We start from the raw sequence: 22,374 nt of genomic DNA, 5'->3' as shown, positions 1-22,374 counted from the left end.
CTTCTTTCAGCATTTTCTCCGGGTCACACAAACTCCTGGTTTTGTAACCCTACCGTGTAAGATCACCAGACACATTCCCAGCCCAGAAGCCAGCAACAGTGGCGCCGACAGGGAGGAGGGGTCGACAGGTAACACAAGTGAACTTAGAACCCGTTTGGAAGGAAATTGATCCTCAAGGGCAAGAGACGGGTAAGAGCGCACGTCCAAGTCTGGGATCCGTGGCAGGGTCCGAGCCTGGGACGCGCAGGGCCGGCGCGAAGGCAGCGCGGGCTGCCCGCCTGGGAAGCAGCCGAAATCAGTACTCACGCCGCGTCCGGCTTCCGGGCCCAGAGACTTCAGCGGGGTTTGGGGGATGTTTGCATTCCCGGTTGGGCTCGGCCCTCTCGGTTTCCGTTTCGAGCCTCAGCCCAACCCGCAGAGAGGGAGGCGGCGGGGCGGCCCAAAGACGCGACGCTGGCCGCTCCCCGCCCCCTCCGCCCGCCCCCAGCGCGGTTCCGGGAGGGAGGTGCCCGCTGCCGCCGACTCATCGCGCGGCTGGCATCCCGGAGGCTGGCAGACTGAACAGCGCGGCCTGTGATGCAGGCCACCGGCCGATGGCAGAAGTCTACCACTCCTAGGATGTCGCCAAAGGCCCAAAGTGGGCTCTTTGCAAACACACGCCCCCAAATATTACTTTTGAAGCTATAAAGTAAATTAACATTTCACATCGTATAACGGATTTTTTTTTTAAAGAGCAGTTGAACAGAACTAGAATTCTACTGAATTACTGGACGTGATACATTATGACTAAACATTTCAAAATAACTAAGAAGGGATTTAAGCCACGGAATAAAATAAGAATTCATGAATTCATACTGCTATAAATAAATAAATGAATGAATAAGTATATAGGGGTGAAGGAAATGCTCTCCCTTAAAGAAGAATGCCAACTAATAAATGTAAGTGATGGGCTTAGAGAAAAGAGTTCTAAAATTTACAGGAAATATGGGAAGCCAACTTTTCCCAAAGCCGTAAAGCAATCACAGTGAAGACTCTGGACGGTGAGCTTGGGGTAGGAGTGGAGGAGGCTGCGGTGGCGGGAGGCTGAGGACCCGAGGCCTCAGGCCTATAGCTAGTGACAGCTGAGCAGCCAGCCCTTCCGCCTCCAGGCCAGGGGTGACGGCATTCGGAAGGCGGAGAGCTCAGGGGCACAGCGCGCAGCGGCGCACCCGCCTGCGCCCGGCAGTCAAAGCACGTGGGGTCCCCCTGACTTCTCCTGCTAGGTGTTCCTCACAACCACCTTGTTTATTATCAGTGTTCCTCTACTTCTGTTAAATAAAGGTGGCGAAGTAAGAGCCCTTCCAACTCTAATATTTTATTATAATTCCCTGAGAAGAAGACCCTGTCCTCATAATTCTTTTTTTTTTTAACATCTTTATTGGAGTTTAATTGCTTGACAACGCTGTGTTAGTTTCTGCTGTATAACAAAGTGAATCAGCTATATGTATACATATATCCCCATATCTCCTCCCTCTTGCGCCTCCCTCCCACCCTCCCTATCCCACCCCTCTAGGTGAACACAAAGCACTGAGCTGATCTCCCAGTGCTATGCGGCTGCTTCCCACTAGCTATCTATTTTACATTTGGTAGTGTATACATGTCCATGCCACTCTCTCACTTCGTCCCAGCTTACCCTTCCCCCTCCCTGTGTCCTCAAGTCCATTCTCTACGTCTGCGTCTTTATTCCTGTCCTGCCCCTAGGTTCATCAGAACCATTTTTTTTTTTTAGATTCCATATATATGTGTTAGCACACGGTATTTGTCTTTCTCTTTCTGGCTTACTTCACTCTGTATGACAGACTCTAGGTCCATCCAGCTCACTACAAATAACTCAATTTCGTTTCTTTTTATGGCTGAGTAATACTCCATTGCATATATGTGCCACATCTTCTTTATCCATTCATCTGTTGATGGACACTTAGGTTGCTTCCATGTCCTGGCTATTGTAAACAGTGCTGCAATGAACATTGTGGTACATGACTCTTTCTGAATTATGATTTTCTCAGGGTTTATGCCCAGTAGTGGGATTGCTGGGTCATATGGTAGTTCTATTTTTAGTTTTTTAAGGAACCTCCATACTGTTCTCCACAGTGGCTGTATCAATTTACATTCCCACCAACAGTGCAAGAGGGTTCCCTTTTCTCCACATACCCTCTCCAGCATTATTGTCTGTAGATTTTCATAATTCTTCTTGATGAAAATTCAGCTTAAAATTCCTTTTTTGTTTACTGTCAGTATTTTCTCTGCTTTTTTGTTTCTCAAATAAACCTCAGCTCATCTAGGTTTTCCTGAGACAAAAGACAACTAGGATGACTTATTTGGGCCACTCCCTGAGAGGGATGAGCCCTGGGTCCCAGAGCCCCACCGTTAGGCAGCATATCTCCCTCAATGAGGGTGAGTATGTCTGAGCTCCTCAAGAGTACAGGTTAGTAATTACATGGTTATGAAGTAAATTTTCCAAAGATTCTTGTCCTGCGGGACAGGTAGAAAGGGGCTCCCTTCCCTGGAGATGAAGAGGGATGTTATCGCTCCCAGATGTGCCGTGTCTATCCCAGTCCCTGAGGCTCAACCTTTCCCCCAGTGGGGCCTCCAGATCACCCACATCTGAAAAACTGGAGGGTATTTATTAAATAGAGAAAATCCTGGACCTACCCACTCCCGGTGAATCAGATTCTTGCGGCTTGGAACCTGAGGATCTGCATTTTAACCAGATTCTCTAACCAATGTTTAGGTAATCTAAGGTACAGGTGGTCTAAATTACCCACATTCAGCACAATTCAGCATCCTTGCTGCTCAAAGTGTGGTCGCCAGACCAGCAGCAGCAGCAGCAGCAACTGGGAGCTTGTTAGAAAAGCAGAAAGAATCTCAGCCTCGCCCCAGACTTCCTGAGTCAGAATCTTCATTTTAGTAAACACCTCACCGATTCAGTATGTACATTAAAATATGAGAATTACTGCTCTGATCTTGTTTCCCAAACCTTGGTTATTTGTGTACTACCTACTTAATATTTTTTAATCTGCCACAGCTACATGTACTTAATATTTTAAAAAATAGATTTACTTTTTAACCATTAATCTAGCCTTGTCTTAAGCAAAAACATCCATGGGATCACGAGTTTGAAGTGCTAGTTTACTTTTCCTAGTACGTTAAAATACATGCAGAACTATTGAAATAGAAACGCTTGCCTGCTTAGCAAACAGAGTCATCAAACACACCGCATGTGGTCCAGCGGTTCTATGGGTGAGGCTGACACTGAACGATGGAATACCTTCCACAATATGCAGAGTTTATTCGGCCCCTTAGTCATATTATGGATGAGAAAAGTAAAGGCCTGGGAGGAGGGCTGTGCCGCCAAAGTTAACACAGCTAGTTATGGCAGAACCAGGGCCAAAACCACAGAAGGACTTCTCTGGTGGGTGCTTATTCCTGTGCAGATTTTCTCCTCTCTAACTGGGAGAGAAGCTGTTTGTACCCTCTTCTGTTTAAAAGGCCTAATGTTGCTAAACAACCTATAATCAGTGATTTTCCTCCAGTTCAATTAGGTAATTCTCCTGTTTTCCTTTCTGTAGTGGATAGCTGGCAGCTGACAATACACTTGAAAAATCCTCACTACTCACGGACCATTTCCCACCTAATCAATAAGCGCCTTCCCAAAGAAGAACCAGAGCATTCCCAACCCCAGATTCCCCGTGCAGCAGAGCTGAGGCATGGGACTTGCACTGGCCAATCAGCTGCGCCTCACAAGAGTGAGATTGAAAATAAGCCTGTGCGGAGGCGCCACCCACCGGTAGATCTGTGTTATGATAAGGCCTTTCAGCATTTGAGGTTGGCAGTGCCAGAGTTTCTGGCCTCCGGTCCTAAATGTGATAGGTGCTGAGCTGCGGTGGCAGCAAGGAGAAGCTCCCACGGTGTGTCCGGGCATTGTTCCTGGCTGTGAAACTACATTCCTTCTGCTGGAGACTTCTGGATTTCTCTAGGAGCTACCCGCCATCCCTTAAGCAATTCCTTTTTAGCTTGAACTAGTCAGAGTAAATTCCAATTGGAACTGATAACTTTAACCAGTACTTCTTAATAGCTGTGCTCTCCTGCAGAGGCACATTCCTGATGCAAGTTCAACCTCGCTTTCCTCGCCTGAATAAGTTGGTGGTTACAATAGAAGTTGCCTGAGAACTCTTCCAGTAACACAGTTGCCTGACTGTGGATCGCAACTATTTTCTTATTTAATAAGAGTCTAATTTCTATAGCCTCATTAGTCCTCATTATTAATTTATCAAAAGTTTAATTTTAAGCACTAAACATAATAATTATTTTGAGTTATTCAATAGAAATATCTATGCCACTTAAGTGCTCTGGATCCTCCAAGCCCAGGACTGCATGGCAGAAGTGGTATTATTTGTGCACATAACTACTGATTTTGTAAGAACTCTCATAAAACAGTTCTGCAATACATGGTAACCATTCTATCATTAAATACTGAATCTTTAATACAGACTATGATTTTCTTAATAATTATAAAATTGTCACTTACTTTAACTTTCGAGTTGAATGTGTCCAGAATCAACAAAACCAGGCCTAATTCTCACTGCCAATTGTATTTACTATTTTGTCATGTCATGTGTTGGGAGAATATTATTTGCCTGTGTGTGTTATGATAATTAATTGTGTAATAAAATGCTTCAAGGGATCACAAATGCTATTACCCCCAGCTTTTCTGAATGATGCACGGGAATGATCATTTTTAGGTGATGATGATACCGAGCCCTTTCAATCTGGCATCAAAAGGCAAAATAAGAAAACTAAGAAGGCAGATGTATTTTTTTTCTTCTAATACTCTATAAGAGTTAAAGATATAGAAAGGAAGGAATGAAGAATTAAATCCTGGAAAAACTAATATTCAGGACACTGGTGAAGGAAACTGAGTCAGGAAACCACAGTGAAAAAGAATAATCGAGAGAAGAATGGAGATAGGAGAAGGCAGTGTCAGAAGCCAAGGAGAGATAGAAGGCAGTGTCAGAAGCCAAGGAAAGAATTACAAGTGTGCCAGTAAACTAAAACAATAACTCTGTGGCTAAATGTGTCCACCTCCCAGTTACACCTCTTCCCACAGCTTCCTGAGACCTAGCAGGGTTTGGGGAGGATGGCCAAATTTTTTGTAAGCATTCCGCCTTGAAATGATTGGATGATACTCCTGTGGGGAAAAATGATGCAAAAGGGCCTGCTTCTTACCACGAAATTCAAGGGAAAAACAAAAACAAAAACTAAGTGCGATTTTCCACAAGGTACCGACCCTCTAGGAGTTTAGGTAATGATAATTCTAGAAACCATTTACAAATGATTCACTAAACCTCATGAGGTTGGGGTTTTGCTAATGAGGCTTCTCATTTTTTGAGGCAATAATTTAAGCATAAGTTAAATAAAGGTCCTAATACTGTAAAAGATAGGAAGTATCCAGAAAATCTTTTTTAGTTGGAGAGCTCCAAACAATAGAATATGAGGGCTACCAAGGGCAACCGCAGCAGAGATACGTTTGCCCAGCCTCTTCTCATTTCTCAGCTGAGTTTTACTTTGGGTACTTTTTAGGAGCTAGGAGAGCAGCTGAGACTCCAGAAGGCACTAAAATACGAACTCTTCACCAAGCAAGTAACATCCATGAGAAAGTCCACAGCCCTCCATAGGAGAGCTACCAGTTTTAAAGGAAAAATGCTTATTTACAATAGTTGTATAGGCAATCCTGAAATAGGTTAAGGTTTTTGATAATCTTGGACACACTGGAAGATCACAAGCTGAAATGGGAGGAACAAAACTATTTTATATATTGAAAACTACTAGCTAAAATGGTAGTTACATCTTATCTTGAAAGATGAAATTTCAGTGACTTTTATAAGTTGCAAAGCTTTGTAGTGTTATATTACCAAAGAAGGTTCAATCAGAGTTTATAAGGTCCAGGACCTTGTGTGAACTGGAAACCTGGCTTTGAACCCTACCTCCATCTTACTGGCTTTGTGATCTTGTCGAGGTTACTTAACCTCTCTGAGCCCAGGTTTCCTCAGGTATAAAGGAATAATAATTATAAGGTTGTGACAGGATTACCTAAGATAATTATATAGCACACTTAGCAGACAGCCTGGTGTGGTTAATACTCATGAAGAAAATTTGGTGTGTGCAAAAGTCAAACATTATTTATAGATATTGGTGGTAATAATGAATATTTTTGGACACATTATTATATGCCAGTAAGAATAATAACATAAATGGCTTTGCGAGGTTTTAAATCATTCAAATCATTAGTAAGAAATTACATGCCTCCCGCCTCACACTACCCCCACCAGCACAGAAATGGTACTTTGTTCAAAAACTTTCAGTGATATATGGACACTGTTTACCTTCCCTACAAGTCCCACCCACTAATGGTACACCCGTAGAGTAGGGGTCTTTTCTCGCTCAGGAAATGACTGACCTTGGTGACCGGAGCTGTTCCACCAGCCTGAGTTCTGGAGGGTTGACTGCTCCCGAGTTTTGCCGCTTTTTTCTGAAAATAGGAAATATTAGTTTCTATAGGAGAAGACATCTTCACAATGTAGTCAAGTGTAAATTTTCCTATCAATACAAATATCTTTTCAAGCAAAATTCAGACTAATATACTAAGTACACAAAAAAATGAACATGTTTTTATTTTTTCATGTCTTCGCCAGAAGACTATATAAATATTAAAAACAAAGAGTATTGTGCATTGAATTGTCTCCAGTTGTTCAATATTCAGTGGTTTGGAGCACTGCAGAAATCCTCACATGGGAATTGTCATTGTCCAACATAATGCACTCCCAGAACATCATTGCTCACCGTGAGAAAGTACGTGCTTTCTCTCTTACCCTGAGTGCCACGGAGAGCAGATGTTAGTACAGCCTCCACAGAGGGTGACTTAGCAGCAAGTAGCAAAGATGGCAATACACCTAAAAATTTATCTTAGGGAAATAATATGACAAGAGCAAAAGCCTTTTTTCTTCAAATATATTCATCACAGTATTCTAACATCAAAAAGCTAAAAACAATATAGGTAATAATGAATGTTTACTGAGTTCTTACCATGTGTCTTACCATGTGTTTAATTATTCTACTAGAATAATAAAATTATAGGTAATAATAGAATAATAATGCTCCAATAATAGAATATATTACAGCACTATTGTCAGTGCTCTGTTTAAGTACCATGTGTTACAACTTATTTAATCTTCAAATTACCCAAAATAAAGCTGTTATCCCCATTTTCTGGGTAAGGAGATGGAGGATGGGATGAGTACACAACTTGGCCATGGTCACAGCTAGTCAGAAGTAGCATGTCTGTTTCAGACCCTATTCTCTTACCTACCTACACTGCCTCCCACATAAGGGGTTATGTTACGAACAGTTACAGGATGAAATATCAGATGGTTATTTAATGATCAGGTTTAGAAGAACATTCCATTAAATGAAAGTATATTATTAATATTTCACATAAAGAAAAGTCACATTATAAAATAACATGAATGGTATGGTCTCAAGTTCATACGGGCTTATTTTCTAACAGTGGGGTTAAGAGTGCTTCATTGTGCTTTTTTTGTAATTTCTTATATAACTATAACTACTTAACTGTTAAAAGGACAATAAACGGGGGGGGGGGAGGTAAAATACACAGTTGCTTTCTCAACAAGGACTTGATGTCTTATATCTTTTACTTATGAATATCTATATTTCAAAGAAGCAAGCGTATAAAGTTTTATAATGTAAAATGGTGACAGTATGATCCAACATCTATAAAATGCGAAGAATGTACTGTAAGAATTGAATACAGGAGGGATGGTCATGTTAATTAGGTGATATATAACACAGTAAAGAGTTGTATGCCCACATGCATACAACTTCTGAAAATTTTTGAAAAATATATAATTGAGAACAATTTGGTTGAATTCTTTAACATTTAGAAGATAGTTAGCAAAATTTATGTTGCTTAACTTTGTGAAAAATGCCTGCCACGGAAGCTTGAGCTGAAGCCTTCTTTTCCTTCAGGGCAAATACTACCTTAGCAAGAAGAAAAGACAGAACTTAGCTTGCTGTCCTCAAAGTACAATCTTTTTGTGTCCACTGGTTGACCATTCTCAGAGCACTTCAGGAAGATCCCCGAAACAACAGGGTGGACACATTTTAATAAGATGGGTATCTGAGGGCCTTCAGAGGCCTTTGCAGAAGCCAGGTATTACCTGTAGACCAAATAGTCTATCCTAAGCATTCATGCACTACCATCAACCAAAGGAAGAAAAAATCCTAGATAAATAGGATAGAAATAAAAGAGGCTGCTAAAAAGTTAGTAATTTGAATGTGATATGGGAGATGGTAAAAGGAGGGGATGGCCTAAGTTTTATCCATATCACAAGTCTCTTTTCAAAATATAAGGTGTCTTAACAAATAGCTTCTGATAACCATAATGTATACATGGATTCAGTGTAAGGGGTTGGATATAAGAAATGAAGACAAGAATACAGCATTGGGGTTATTCATTTTAATCTCATTCTCAATTCAACCTCCTTATTTTCCAGTGAGGAGACTGAAGCCCAGAAAGGTCAGGTCAGTGTACACTGTTCCATAGCTGTCTCGCACTCTAGCTATTAGCCTGTGGTCTCAGCTATAATCAAGGAAGGTCACATTGAAATCCTGCACTAACTACAGCTCCAATTCTCACAATCAAAATGCACATACCAGACTCTGATTTATCTGTAGAAGAATTCCACTACAACACATTAGCTAAGATTTGCCCGTGAGAATTAAAAAACTTGCTTTTTGGCTGAGTTATGATACTATTAAGTTAAAAATAACTATTTTAACTTAATACACAAGCTGATTGTTTACATAAACTCAGCACACATGCTGATTTTTATTTTACCTGTATATAAACTTAAGATTTACTCTGAAAAATAATTTATTAATAAATTCAATACTTTTAAACTCAACTGAGGATATCTCAGATTTCCTGTGGGTATGACCTATTGAAGTTTGCCTTGCCCTCTGAGCTGCCTGAATTACTCAGTCTACAAAGGACCAATTTAGTTTAGCTGAAACAAGAGTAGAATTTGTAAAAATGATCCTCTATTATCTAATATTTATAAAGGCCTTAATAATGTCAGGCACTTAAAACACAACACAAAAGCTTAGAAATGCACATACATACCAGAGCACAGACCCCTTATTCTCAGATTAGTAACCATACAGATTGTTTTGGCTGATATAAGCTGTGGTTCCCTCTTCAATTGTGTTTGACTTCATGCATCCCTCTACTTATTGGACAGACATTTATTGAACCCTGGCCAGGAGCCTGGTCCTATTCTAGGCAGTGGGGATATAATGACCAATTAAACAAACAAACAAAAAAAGGTCTTACTCGCATAGTGCTTACATTCCAGTAGGAGGACTCGGATTCTAAATAAGTCAACAAAAACCAAGATGATTTCGGAGAGTGATGAGTGCTATAAAGTCAATAAAACAGGGCCATGTAACAGAGAGTGGCAGGCTGAGGGTTCCTTCACACAGGATAGATAAAGAAAGACATTTGATTGAGACCTGACTATAAATAAACCAATCATGTAAATATGGCATGGGGGAAGGGAGGCATTCTAGGTGGATAGAGTAGCACATGCAAAGGCCCTGAGGTGGGATGGGATGGGTTTCGCAAGTTGGAGGAACAGAAATATGTTCCTGCAGCTGAAGCAAGGTGGGCACAGGCATACATGGTATGAGATGATACAGGATGCTGGATCAAGATATTTGGTCTGAAGTGATGTGAGTTCATTATGGCCCCGCAGTCGGGTGTGCTTGGCATCATCAGTTTCTTCCAGGCCTTGGCTTGCTTCCTGGCCTTCTCTGAGTACCATCTAGTCCTTGTGAGTCCTCCTTTGCCTCCATGTGAAAAGTTCTCGAAGTCCTTTGGCTTCACATCACCTTGTACTTAGTTTTGCAGTGTCTTCCTCACCCTCACTCCCTCTCACCCTCACCATCAGCATCAGTCCTTAGAAATCCCACTCTGGCCTGGACACATTTCTCACCCAGCTAGGTCTGCATATTCACAGCTGTGATAGGGCTGGATCTACCTTCAGATAGAACAGAATTCATTTACTCAAAGTAAGTGAAAACTCATAACAAGCTCACTCATACATGATGCTGCATTTGTCTTAACACACAGGTATGCTCTGGTCTCTAAAAGATTAAGATGTTAAATGAGAAGACCAATCCTAGGATAATTCAGATTTTGAGTTAAACTATTTTTCTTCATTTCCATAAACCCATAGACTAAAGGTTACTGAGCAGATTTTCCCTCGCCATTCAATTACATTCCCTCTAATGTTTATGAGCGCTTCTTTGTTTAACTTAAGTTTTATAGAAAGGAAATGGTCAGGAACAGCTTGCCCTCATCCCTCTATATCAGGTCGCAGGCCTGGCTGAGTGATTCCTTCCTTGCAGGACAGCCTGTCACAGGGCCTCAGTCCTGATGACTGACAGGGGCAGAAGTGTAATCGTCCACACCAGATTTACGACTCTAACCCCAGGACATCAAGTCTGGTCCATTTACACAGAACTTGTGCGATTTCTCCTGCTCGGGTGCAGACTCCTGAGTATACACAGGTCCTGTTCCCATGGACTATGAACCCACACCTTCTACCGGAAGCAGCCTCCCCCATCTCAAAAGAGCTTCAGAGTCTGCCAGCCAAAAGACCCGTAACCAGGCAACTCTGCTTGCACAGACAAGATCGATAAAGAACGCACAGATTAGATCCATCCTATCTGCTGTCGTAGGAAGACATGAAAGGAATTAATGGCATGTCTTTCTTGTATGTCTGTTGTGGTTCATAATAAAAGGTTTTATGGAATGAATCAGAACTTAAGTCTTAAAAACTGTTTTCAAGTAACAGTGAAATTCCAAGAGCCAGGCAGAGCTGTGTCATTCTCTCCTAAAATCTCAGGGAAGGCCCCTTAAGTGAGGCCTCATGTCATCCTGAGACCTAGTGACTCTGTAAAGAAAAGTGCAGAATTCTCTAGAATAACGGTCCTACTTTTGGACACATGTGGCAGGAATCCTGGCTGCACCGAATGCCAGCCGTGAGACCTCAGGCAAGTTTATGAGCATTTCTAAACACTAATTTTCTCACCTGAAAAATGAGAATAACCCGACCTGTACCTCAGAGAGAGACTGAGAGGATTAAATGAGATGAGGTATGGCCTGAAGTCTGTGGCCCACGTGTTGGAAAACCCCGCTCTGAAGAGAGAGGCCCAAGGCCTTGAACAGGTGGCAAGGGGACAGACTCCCCTCTCCAGGGCAACCCCAGTGCATCTAATTTCAACTCATGAGGGGTCTTAGTGGCTGTTGAGAATTTTCTATGAGCTTTTGTTATTTATATAATAGAAAAATAATTGTTTCTTCATTGGATAGAAAGTGATTTTTCTTTAGGACTAGCCATGATTCTATTAATGGATGCAGTTACTTGGAAACAGTTTGATCCTTTTGAGGTTTGCTTTTAAGCGTTGTTAGGTTGGACAAGAGCAGCCTTCAGACAGAAGTAATTTGTTTTCAATACAGCAATGATACCCTTCTGAGTACTCTACCCAGTGATTCCAACTGGTGAGAACATGTCCTGTTCCTGGCCTTGTGTGAGGTCCGGAGATTACATGAAAGTATAAATGCAATGCATCTTCTAAGCCCACAGTCAGAGATACTATGATTACTCAATAAATGCTAGCTAAGGGAAACCCGGGACCACTTCCAGGGTTGATGCTGAAAGGCCTACCTAATGAGTTAGGCCTACCAGAGCCAGATCAGCAGGTCCTGATATTCGTGCATCAGCTGTCAAAGATGACGGCCCCTCTGGACCTTGCTCTAACAGGTCCCATAGGTGTCGTCACTGTCACACGGTGTATGAGTGTGGGCGTGTGTGTGTGGGGTGTGATTTAGGGTCAACAAGATCTGCAGGAATAGACATGACCTCAGTATGTTTCCTGAGAGTGGCAAGGACCCTTCTGAGGTACTACAGGGTGTCAGGACAGGATATGGAACAGGTGATTTCAACAGCCTTGGTGGCACATTTAAATATTAGTAAAATATCTGGAGAACACTAAAACTCATTAGTAAATGAACAAACAAGTAAGTCGGTGACTAGGCTTATAAATGAGAAAAATGTAACTCAACTTCATAGTAAAAGAAGGTACTTCAGTTTGTAAGCTGGGCCACAACCTCCTTTCAAATACAGCTTTGTTTCCTTTTTACACTAATGATGTTCTTATGTAAGAAAATTTGGATTAAAAAGGAAGGAGTGTTTCTGCCTTAAATAACTAAAGAAAACCCTCGACAATTATATGCAACAGTGGTTTTCAGCGGCTGGACACCAGGCAGCAAGGACAGTGCTCCCTGCGAGGGAAGAAAACCAGGGGCGCCCTGTGATCGCCACAGCTTACCGCCTGCAGAGTTTCCAGCCGCCGGATCATGCAACGGCTGTCTGTCTCTCTGGGTTGAGGAGATGGAGCTGGGAGTTTGAGGGTCAAGGGCACTCGAGGGGCTCAAAGGGAGGGCGCCAGAGAGGAGAGCTACAAAAGTGAGCTCCAGAAATCTGCATGTGCACGCCTGTGACGAGAGCCTGAGTCTGGGGAAAGAACACCCATAATGAGCAGAGGCATAATCACAGGGGCTCCCAGGGACCAGGAATAGGACATGTTTCCAGCAGTCAGAATCACTAGGTAGAGAATGCAGAAGAAAAAGTAGGACTGGGATTTCCCTGGTGGTCCAGTGGTTAAGACTCCACGCTTCCACTGCAGGGGGCACAGGTTCAATCTCTGGTCAGGGAACTAGGATCCCACATGCCATGTGGCACTGGCGAAAAAAAAAAAAAGAAGAAAGAAAGAGAAGAAGAAAAAAAAAAAACAAAACAAGAAAATGTAGGCCTCCTCTAAAGGCTGCTCTGTTCTAGCCAAACAAAGATTAAAAGCAAACCCCAAAGGATCAAAGTGTTTCCAGGTAACTTAACTGTGTCCCAGAACAAAGGTCAGGAAAACTTAAAGCATCTGTAAAGATCTGTTTATCATCTAATCAAAAATTACAAGGCATGCATAGAAGCAGAAAAATACAACTTTGTTTTCCATACACAGGAAAATATAATGTTCAAAAAGCATAGTATCTTGATTGCAGGGCTGACTACGTGAATCTACACATGTAACAAAATGGCATAGAACTATATATACATGTACCAATGGCAGTTTCCTAGTTTTGCTATTGTACTATAGTTGCAGGAGATGTAACCAATGGGGAAACTGGGTGAAGGATACACGGCACCAGCCATACTATCTTTGCAACTTGCTGGTAATCTATAATTATTTCAAAATAAAAAGTTTTTTAAAAGTATGTTCAGGAGAGACATAGCAAATATCTTTTTAAAAATCACCCAAATCAAACTTCTAAAGATAAAAATGTCTGAGATAAAAAATACACTGGGATTAAGAACTGACGAGACATTGCAGAAGAAAAGATTAGTGAACTTGGAGATATAGCAATGGAAACTATCCAAAATGAAACAGAGAGTGAAGGGCTAGAGGACAGGGAACAGAGCATCCGTGAGCTGTGGGGCAACTCCAAGCAGCCCATATGTATATAACCGCAGCCTCCAAAGAAGAGGAGAGAGATGAGGAGACAAAACAAAATATTTGAAGAAATAATGGTCAAAACATTTCCAAATTTGATTGAAAACTATAAACTCACCAATCCAAGAAGCTCAACAAATACCTTGTAAGAGTGAGGAGTTGGGTACGAAGAAAGGGTCAAGTTGGGTTTTAGATTCCCATCCCCCAAAGATTCCAGTGATAATGAAGTCAACCTGTGGGTGAGAGTTCTTCTGCCCCAGCTAAGACACAGTGCCTTTCCCTGCCACGAAGGTGTCAAAGAGTTCCTGCAGGTTGCAATCCAGCGATTCCCTCTTCCACCCCGAAGTGTGAGAAAGGGAACTGGTCCACCTTTCTACCAAAGTAATAGCCCTCAAGAGAAAGCAGGCTAGGGATTCTCCAGTTTGCAATAATCCGTTACATAACAGATTAGATGTTATATTTGACAGAATTTGTGAGCACACAAATACACAAGAATGTTTGCATTAAATGAACATCGAAACCCTCAAGGGTTCAACTTGGTAGCTGACACATTCAAATAATTGCTCAAGCCATTTTTAAAATCCTGTTTGTTGAATAGTCTTCAGAAACTTCAACACATTATTTTTAGTTGATAGTTGTTTTCTTTCTTAGTATTTTCGAATCAGTGCATTTTTAGATCAGTGGTGTCCTAGGCTTGATGAAATGTAGTATTTTTCAGGATAAGAACTCTCGTTAAAATATATGTTTTGACACATTTGTTGACAAATCAGTTCCATTAGTTAATAGTCACCCCCCAAAATGAAAAGAAATATTGTGTTTCCACATGAAAACACATGCTTTATTGGAAAATAGTATCTAGGAAAAGACTGTCTTTCAAAGGGAGGTCAGATACCCCAACACTAGCAATTATAAGGCTGTGACTCTTATTCGCAAATGTTCTTTGACACCACGGTTGTAAGTAGTCTACAAACAAGTACAAGTTGCTATGACTACAGAAGGAAGTATAAATGGGTGCTACCCCCAATGCAATTTGGTAAATAGGATATGTTAGCCCCCTGGGAAACACTGATAAATAGGTCATAATGATGTCTTACTATTAACTCACAACCTAACATAGAAATTTACTCAGTGAATGAAACATCGCCTCCACAAAGCCCTTAATAACACACGTTATGGTGGCCAGCACTGAATTTTTTTTTCCTGATTATTCAGTGCCATTCATCGTCTCCAAGTGGAAGTCCTTGAAGTGGTCTAGCTCATGTCTTTCTAGTCTCGAGATGGCTGCATCGACTGGGAGTCAGGAGAACGCTATCTTTCTCCTGGCTCTACCTCTGCTGTGACTTAGCTTCCTTCCATGCTTCATTTACTATCCATAAGGAGGGAGCAGCTGTCCCTACACTTACATTTTAGATCCAAGGGAATGGGAATGATTTCACCTTGTTTTATGATCTTCCTGAGTAAAAAGAGGGTATAATACAAGGAAGAAAGAAGGCAGTGAAAAGTTAGAGAAGTGAGTTACAAAAATTGACAACAGTGGTAAGAAAGTCTATGGAGTTGGCTTTAGGTAGAATTCTGAAAATAGATAATTTTATGAACAGTTTTGGATACTAGGTGAAAGTATACACTCTGGAAAATATGTTCCATCCTGGCTCCACTATTACATAACTGTGCGACCCTGGACAGGTTATTTAATCAAATTGTGCCTCAATTTCCTCATCAGGAGAATGGGGTGGTTGTAAGGGCTGTGTGTGTGTGTGTGTGCATGTGTGTGTGTGTGTGTGTAATGCCTACATATGTGTTAGCTATCAATATCAAATGATCGATAGTTCTCTACTACCTTTATCAAATCTATAAAAGTAGTTCTTACATCATTCGTTTTCCCTCTTATTAAACTACTTCTCACCAAAGTGTTAATAATTAATATATTATCCCTCCTAGGAACATCCGCAATTTAAAAGAGGACCCAAGGGAAGGCAATGCTTAACTCAAAGTTTAAGGAAGTTGCTAATGGTGGAATTTCAGCCATCAACAACAAGCCAACTGGGAAAATATTAGATGATGCTTCCTGAATATATCTACTCGACAAGACTGCCCCCACCCCAGGGGTGGGGATGGTGTGTATCTCTAAACCTCTTTAAGTTGTATGTCACATATTTTTTTTTTGCATTCTTGTATTCACATATGTATGTCCTTTTCAGAGAAAAAGATCAGTTTTCATCGGATTTTGAAGGGACCATAAACTAAAAATAATTAATAATCCTTGGGACTTCCCTGGTGGCACAGTGGTTAAGAATCCACCTGCCAATGCAGGGGACATGGGTTCGAGCCCTGGTCTGGGAAGATCCCACATGTCGCAGAGCAACTAAGCCCGTGTGCCACAACTACTGAGCCTGCGCTCTAGAGCCCGCAAGCCACAACTACTGAGCCCGTGTGCCACAACTACTGAAGCCCATGCGCCTAGAGCCCGTGCTCTGCAACAAGAGAAGTCACTGCAATGAGAAGCCCGAGCACCACAACGAAGAGTAGCCCCCGCTCGCTGCAACTATAGAAAGCCCGCGCACAGCAACAAAGACCCAACGCAGCCAAAAAAAAAAAAAAAAAAAAAAAAATCCTTGCCCTCTAAGCTGCCTTAGTGCTTAAAACCTAATTCTCTGTCCATATCTAAGAAATGCACTTCTAGTCAAACACATGCACATGCGCATGCATGCGTGCACTCACACACACACGGTGGTGGCAGCCACCTTACTCTAGAAGGTTCCAAAGGAAAAAGACTCACATGTAAAACACTTCTCCCTTTAAGGTCTAAGCAGACAGATGCATAAATTTAGTTTTGATCATTGTTAAAACACTCTCTTCCGTTATTCTTTTATTATCTATGCTGTTATTCTTTTCCCTCTGATTAAAAAAAAATACATTTAGAATAAAGAGAAAAGTAGTAAGAAGAAAACGTAAATTACTCCAAATCTTACCAATCAAGACAACTACTTTCAGTTATTTTTCTATTTTTATGCAAATACAAAAATATGCACAAGCTATTAAATACATGGAATTGTTGGTCTTTCATCATTTTTCTTAACCTAACATAAACATGTTCCTCCATTGTTAAATGTTCTTCAAAGCATGGTGTTAAAGATGCCTTGGTCACTATGTTTGTGCTGTAACTTCACCAATTCATTATGGCTGTACATTTGTTTCTCCCCTAGTTTGTTATTATTATAAATAAAGCTATGGAGAATATCTTTGTACATAGTTACCGAGTACACCTCTGATTATGTACTTGAAACAAATTCCTAGAATTGGAATTCCTTGGTCAAAAAGATTTAATTTTTTTTCTTATTCATGACTCTCAGTCACTTATTTCTCATTTCTAAATACCACTTATGTCTTCATTAAAGGAAAAGTTTAATCATATTTCTAACATTTCTAATCTTATAATTTGTAAGTTTTCAAATATTTGAAGAAATTTATATAAAAGTCAAAATCAAGGCCCTTTCTTCTTAAAACACACACACACACACACACACACACACACACACACACACACACACTGCTAACATATGCTCATTCAGAAAAACAAAGTCGGCATGTATTATCACTGCTGAGACAAGAAATATTTTATTCCAACTGAACACTGTACCACAGCAAGAAATTTCCTCCTTTTAACCACTGGGTGTCCCCTGAACTGTATGTTTAAAGTTAGGCAGCTATTACCAGATCTATATAACAAATAATTCAGCAACGTCTCATCTCATAGCTGGTAGTAAGAACCCTCATTATTTTTTAAATGCATTATTTAAAAATTTAGCCATTCAGCTTTCTACTCGGCTTTCACTTTTCAGTGAAATAGATGTATGGTTTCAGACTTTACTGAGTCTACTCAGTGTTTTAAGAAAGTAAGCAGAAAAAAAAGTAACAGAATTGTATTCAGAGAAGTAATTTTTATCCCAAGCACTATGTGAAACCAAAATTGGAATGTGAATATGAGATCACTTTAGCTTTCAGTTTCCTGTAAGAAAAGTGTTTTCTTTGAGACTGTATTTGCAGATTTCAGAGTGATATATTTCTGGAATGTACTAAAGTCCAAATATTCTGCATCTTGAGCTCAAATTAGACCACTTAGGAGTAAGAGGCTTGATTTGCAAAAGAAAGAGAACAGGGGTGCCAACCTTAATGTGAAAAACGAACCAGGAAGTCTACATTCTTAACGATTAAGATAAACATATGTTTAGAATTCACTCCAGAGTTCTTTGCAAATAATGTCTTTCTTATTTGATATTGTAATAAATGAATCCATTTACCTGTAAGCATCTGGCAAACAATCCAAGAAATCTGTACCATGTGATGCCATCTTGGTCACACTTATCTCTTTTTGTGTAAATGAACACTGATTTCAACTTTTTTTTTTGTTTGCTTTATCTGATGTTTGCTATATAAATGCACGTACATTGGAAGAGAAGAGCAGTCATCTATGCAGAATCTTCACTTACTCAGCACCCTGTCAAACATAACAAGAACAGCTCCCAAGGGAACCTACAATACCCCAATCTCCAAACAAGACACTTTCCTCAGCCCTCACGATTCTAGAACTATAATCAGCCTAGACCCTTCTTCCAGCCTCCCCACAGATGGCACTGCAACATCCAGCTTCACCCCCCCCCCCCCCGCTTTAGTTGCTTCTTCTTTCACTTGTTCACTGGTTTCTCCTTCCTACATCCTCCACGCAGGCATTTATCAACGTTTGCTTTTAGTCTCTCTCTTCTCTCTCTACACTCTTTTCTTCGATAATTTCAACCAAGAATTTTGGCAGTGAGGGTTAGAAAGGAAGATGGAATGGGAGCTTGAGTGGTTTCAAAAGAAATATTTTTAAATAGTTTATGATGAGGAAGACTAAACCGATAAGTAGTCTAAAGAGGAGTCATTAAATAAAGAGTAAAAGGAAGGAGGGAATAGTTGAAGGAACAAGGTCCTAGGAGAAGTGGGAAGAAATAGGGTAAGTACCAGCTCCGTGCACCCAAAGCCTCCCATGTGGTTCAATGATCCCTTGAAACTGCAGCACCCTTGATGTGCTTCAGAGCCACCCTCCCTGCCCACAGGACACGGTAAAGCAGAGTTGGCTAAGGGATGGGGTTGGTGGGGGGCATTTTAAAAATAAAGGAAAAAAGGAAGAAAAGCTCATGTGTGCCAGGAACTGTGTTATGCGCTCTATAAGAATTATGTGTGTTACTCAAAATGTGCTCAGAAGACCACCATCAGAAGATATGAGTCACCTGGGGTGACTGGTAAAAATACTGATTCCCTGATCCCACCTTGGATCTGATAGATCAGAATGTTTGGAGATGGGGTCCAGGAGTCTGAAATTTTCATACTATATCCAGGTGATTCTTAGGCATGTTAAAACTTGAGAATCACTGCATCATCTCACATAATGTCCTAGAAGATGAGGGATAGAGAGTTTTTAATAATTTTTTATGACACTAAATCAGTGCTCTACACATTTACTAAGCATTCTGTAATAATGCTGATTGAAACATAAAAGACTTTATGATGTCAACTTGCTGAGAGAGTTTGATTTCACAAATGAACTGTTTTTGGAAGGCCATAACAAGCTATTATGTACATTTGGTATATGATAAAATATTATTGACTTTATGACAAGAATCATACATATTCAGTCCTTAGATGACACAGGTATCTTGCTATGGGCACAATTTCAGGTAATCATCCCTTTCATCCCCTTTGAATCAGTCATTCCTGTATCTTTGAGAAGCTAATAAAGTCTAGAGATAAGACTGAAAAAATATAAACTTTAAAACAGGATATTTCAGGGCTCATATTTAATTGACTTGTCCATCAGGTTTCCAGGACTTATGATCTATTCTAAAGTCAATAAATTTAACTCCTATTCAATTCCTTTGATATTTTGTTAACTTTGATTCCAATTTCCTATGCTATAAGGTACACTCTTCAGAAACAATTTTGGTGGGACCTAAGATCTTAGGCAATTAGGCTCATTACTCCAAAGTGCAAGAATGAAGGGTATTTTATTGCTGTATGATATAATGTTGATATATTTATATGTTCTTTTATAGAGGCAAAATGCTTAACTATTTTTATTAGCCACTCCCTACTACTTATATAACATTTTGTATATCACAGATTCTTAATTTAAAAGCACATTATTTTCCTATTCTTTGTTAAAGAGGGACTGTACTTTCTAGCAATTGGCATATGTTTCTGGGTGTTACACAGAGTTGTTCTGAAACAGAAGGACTACTAAGCTTAATGAACTACCAAACTTCCTTCCTTTTTTAATGGGAAAGGCTTGGCAATATGTAGTCAACAAAAGAATTTGAGTCCTGGTTAGAAATCAATAAGGGGCTCACTTTTATTGCTAAACAAAGTTCTCTTCATTGCCTAGTAATAGTAATAATAATAAGGCAACAACAATAATAATAGTAGTAATAATAATAACAATAATAGCAGCTCGCATCTATATGGCACTTCGTATGTCCCAGGCACTGTTCTGGATACTTCATATGCTTGATCTCATTGATCTTCACATTAACTTATGTAGAGGCTATTATTATCTCCATGTTACACATGAGGAAGGTACCCTTAGTGAAGCAAAGTAATTTGCCCAAGAACACACAGCTAGGAAGTGGCAGAGCTGGGAGCAAGTCCATGCAGTGGGACTCTAGAGTCTGCACTCAGCAACTACAATGTGCTGCCTCTGTGGGAACCATGGAGTGGGTGGCAGGCTAATTGGATTAGGAGTGTGGCTCTTCAAAGCTTCCATAGCACGTGAGAAAGAAGATGCTCTCACTATGGTCTCAGAATGGCAAAGAATTTTTCTCCTGAATTTTATAAACTTCCCGCATTTTTCTCAGAATTCAACCTGAATACATGTCTTAGGATAAATAGGCTATTTGAATGTCTACATAATGTCTGGTATTTTAACTGTAGGTTTTGAACTTAAATTCATGGATTGCTTATGTAGACCCATTTGGTAGGCTCCACATAAGAAAATACTAATTCTAATACCTATGTAATAAGTTTCACCCACTGAAAGGCAAGCAGTAACCTAAATTATAACACGATGACACACACATAGAAGAAGGCAAATGCACCAGAAATCACACAGAGAAATCCCAGGAAAGAGGAGACATAGAATGCCTCCTCCAAACTGATTATCTCCAAACTCATAAACCTCAAGCCCGTCTGTTGAAACTCACGAGGAGCTACACACAGTTAATAAACAGAACAGAGCCGGAAACGCAAGCCTATTTCACAGGTTATGCCTGAAGAAAACTAGAAAAGAGGAGAGTTGATTCAAGAAGCTAAAGAGTATCATTATGAGACAACGCCAGGAATTCCTGGTGTAAAATAATCTCGACAGCAGTTTCTACTCATCTTCTCACAGAAGAGGATGGAATTTTACCAAGCAACAAATAAAGTCAGGGAATTGCCAAAATCTAGGCAAAATCTCCACTCTAACTGTAACTGAGCAGGACCCTAGGGGGCCTTCCTGGGAAAGACCACCTCCCACTCCCCCCCACCCCAGTCCTCCACAGGCCTCTTGTTTGTAGAAAAGCTTTAGCCTCCTAGGCCTTCCCTGAGTTCCCAAGAATAAATTTGATCAGAGAAGTGAGAAGACGCAGAAACAAAGGAACAGAGTCAAGCAAGACACATCATTTTCCTGAAGACTGAAAGAGACGGTAAATCTCATAAAATGATATACTACAAGAAGAAAATTGCAGAAAAGAAGTCTGCATCCTTAATAGGAAACATGATGGTATTACCTTCATGAAACCCGGATAGAGAGCTACAGACGCAGAGCAGATGGAGACGGGAAGATAACAGAGTGAAACATAAAGAGAGGTAAGGGAAGATTAGATTAGAGAGGGGTACAGTGAAACAGAAAAAAAAGGCAAAATTTAAACCTGTATTGGAAATTTCAAGGAGCAGAATTTAGATGACAGAAATAAAAATATGGGGGATAAACTTCAGAAACTCTGAAGAACACAAAGGTAAAGGTCAAAGAGAAAACTGAGGCAGGTGATTAATTAATGTCTAATCTCAGAATTATATGTATGTTTAGAAAGAAACTAAAATAAGAGCAATAATTTAAAAATAGACATTCCAGGAAAAAATTAATAGAAAAACACATATGTAGGCACGTCCTGGCAATTTTTAAAAATTGTAAGAATAAAAGAAAAAGAAACCGCATATGCACCAAAGCAGGAAAAACAAGCTTCCTAAAAATAAATATAAGGCTTCTCCAGACATCTTCTCTATAGCACAAAAAGTCAGAAGACCATGGAGCAACAGGTACAGAACTTCAAGGGAACAGAACTGTTACCCAAAAATGTACAGTTTTGTACTCATTTCTTGTGTGAAGCCAGCAGAAAAACATGCTTAGGATCCACACAGACACAGAAAATCACCATCCGTGTTCCTGCGCAGAAAAAAATTATCTTAAAAAATATTCTAGTCAATGAAGAAATAAATCAAAATTTAGAACTAAAAAATGGGGAAACTACAGGTGAAAAGGATTTTGGAACTTCCTTCAGTGAGTTTAGCCTTCCAGATCAGACACCCAGGGGATTCTGGATCTCTAGGTAAGCCAGGTGGGACTGCCCTTGGGGCACCTGTTCAGCTTTGCCTCCTTCTTGGCACTGGGACATGAAC

The 22,374-nt window shown here is 40.4% G+C and overlaps 1 protein-coding gene across 6 annotated transcripts in view; it reads right to left on the bottom strand.

The window, feature by feature from the left end:
- CAST (calpastatin) overlaps positions 1 to 22,374 on the bottom strand; it is a 118,432-nt gene that overhangs the window by 81,321 nt on the left and 14,737 nt on the right. For 5 of the 6 annotated variants that reach the window (XM_068535667.1, XM_068535671.1, XM_068535669.1 and 2 more), the window contains one exon: positions 6,497 to 6,568. In XM_068535667.1, the coding sequence (XP_068391768.1) occupies positions 6,497 to 6,568 (72 nt within the window). Of the gene's footprint in view, positions 1 to 306; positions 412 to 6,496; positions 6,569 to 22,374 lie in introns of those variants that run through there. The other variant, XM_068535672.1, reaches the window with a different exon arrangement.

The sequence above is a fragment of the Eschrichtius robustus genome, chromosome 2 (genome assembly GCF_028021215.1).
Source record: "Eschrichtius robustus isolate mEscRob2 chromosome 2, mEscRob2.pri, whole genome shotgun sequence".
Taxonomy (NCBI): domain Eukaryota; kingdom Metazoa; phylum Chordata; class Mammalia; order Artiodactyla; family Eschrichtiidae; genus Eschrichtius; species Eschrichtius robustus.
Note: the sequence above shows the minus strand (reverse complement) of the source record. Positions and strands in the feature narration are given on the sequence as shown.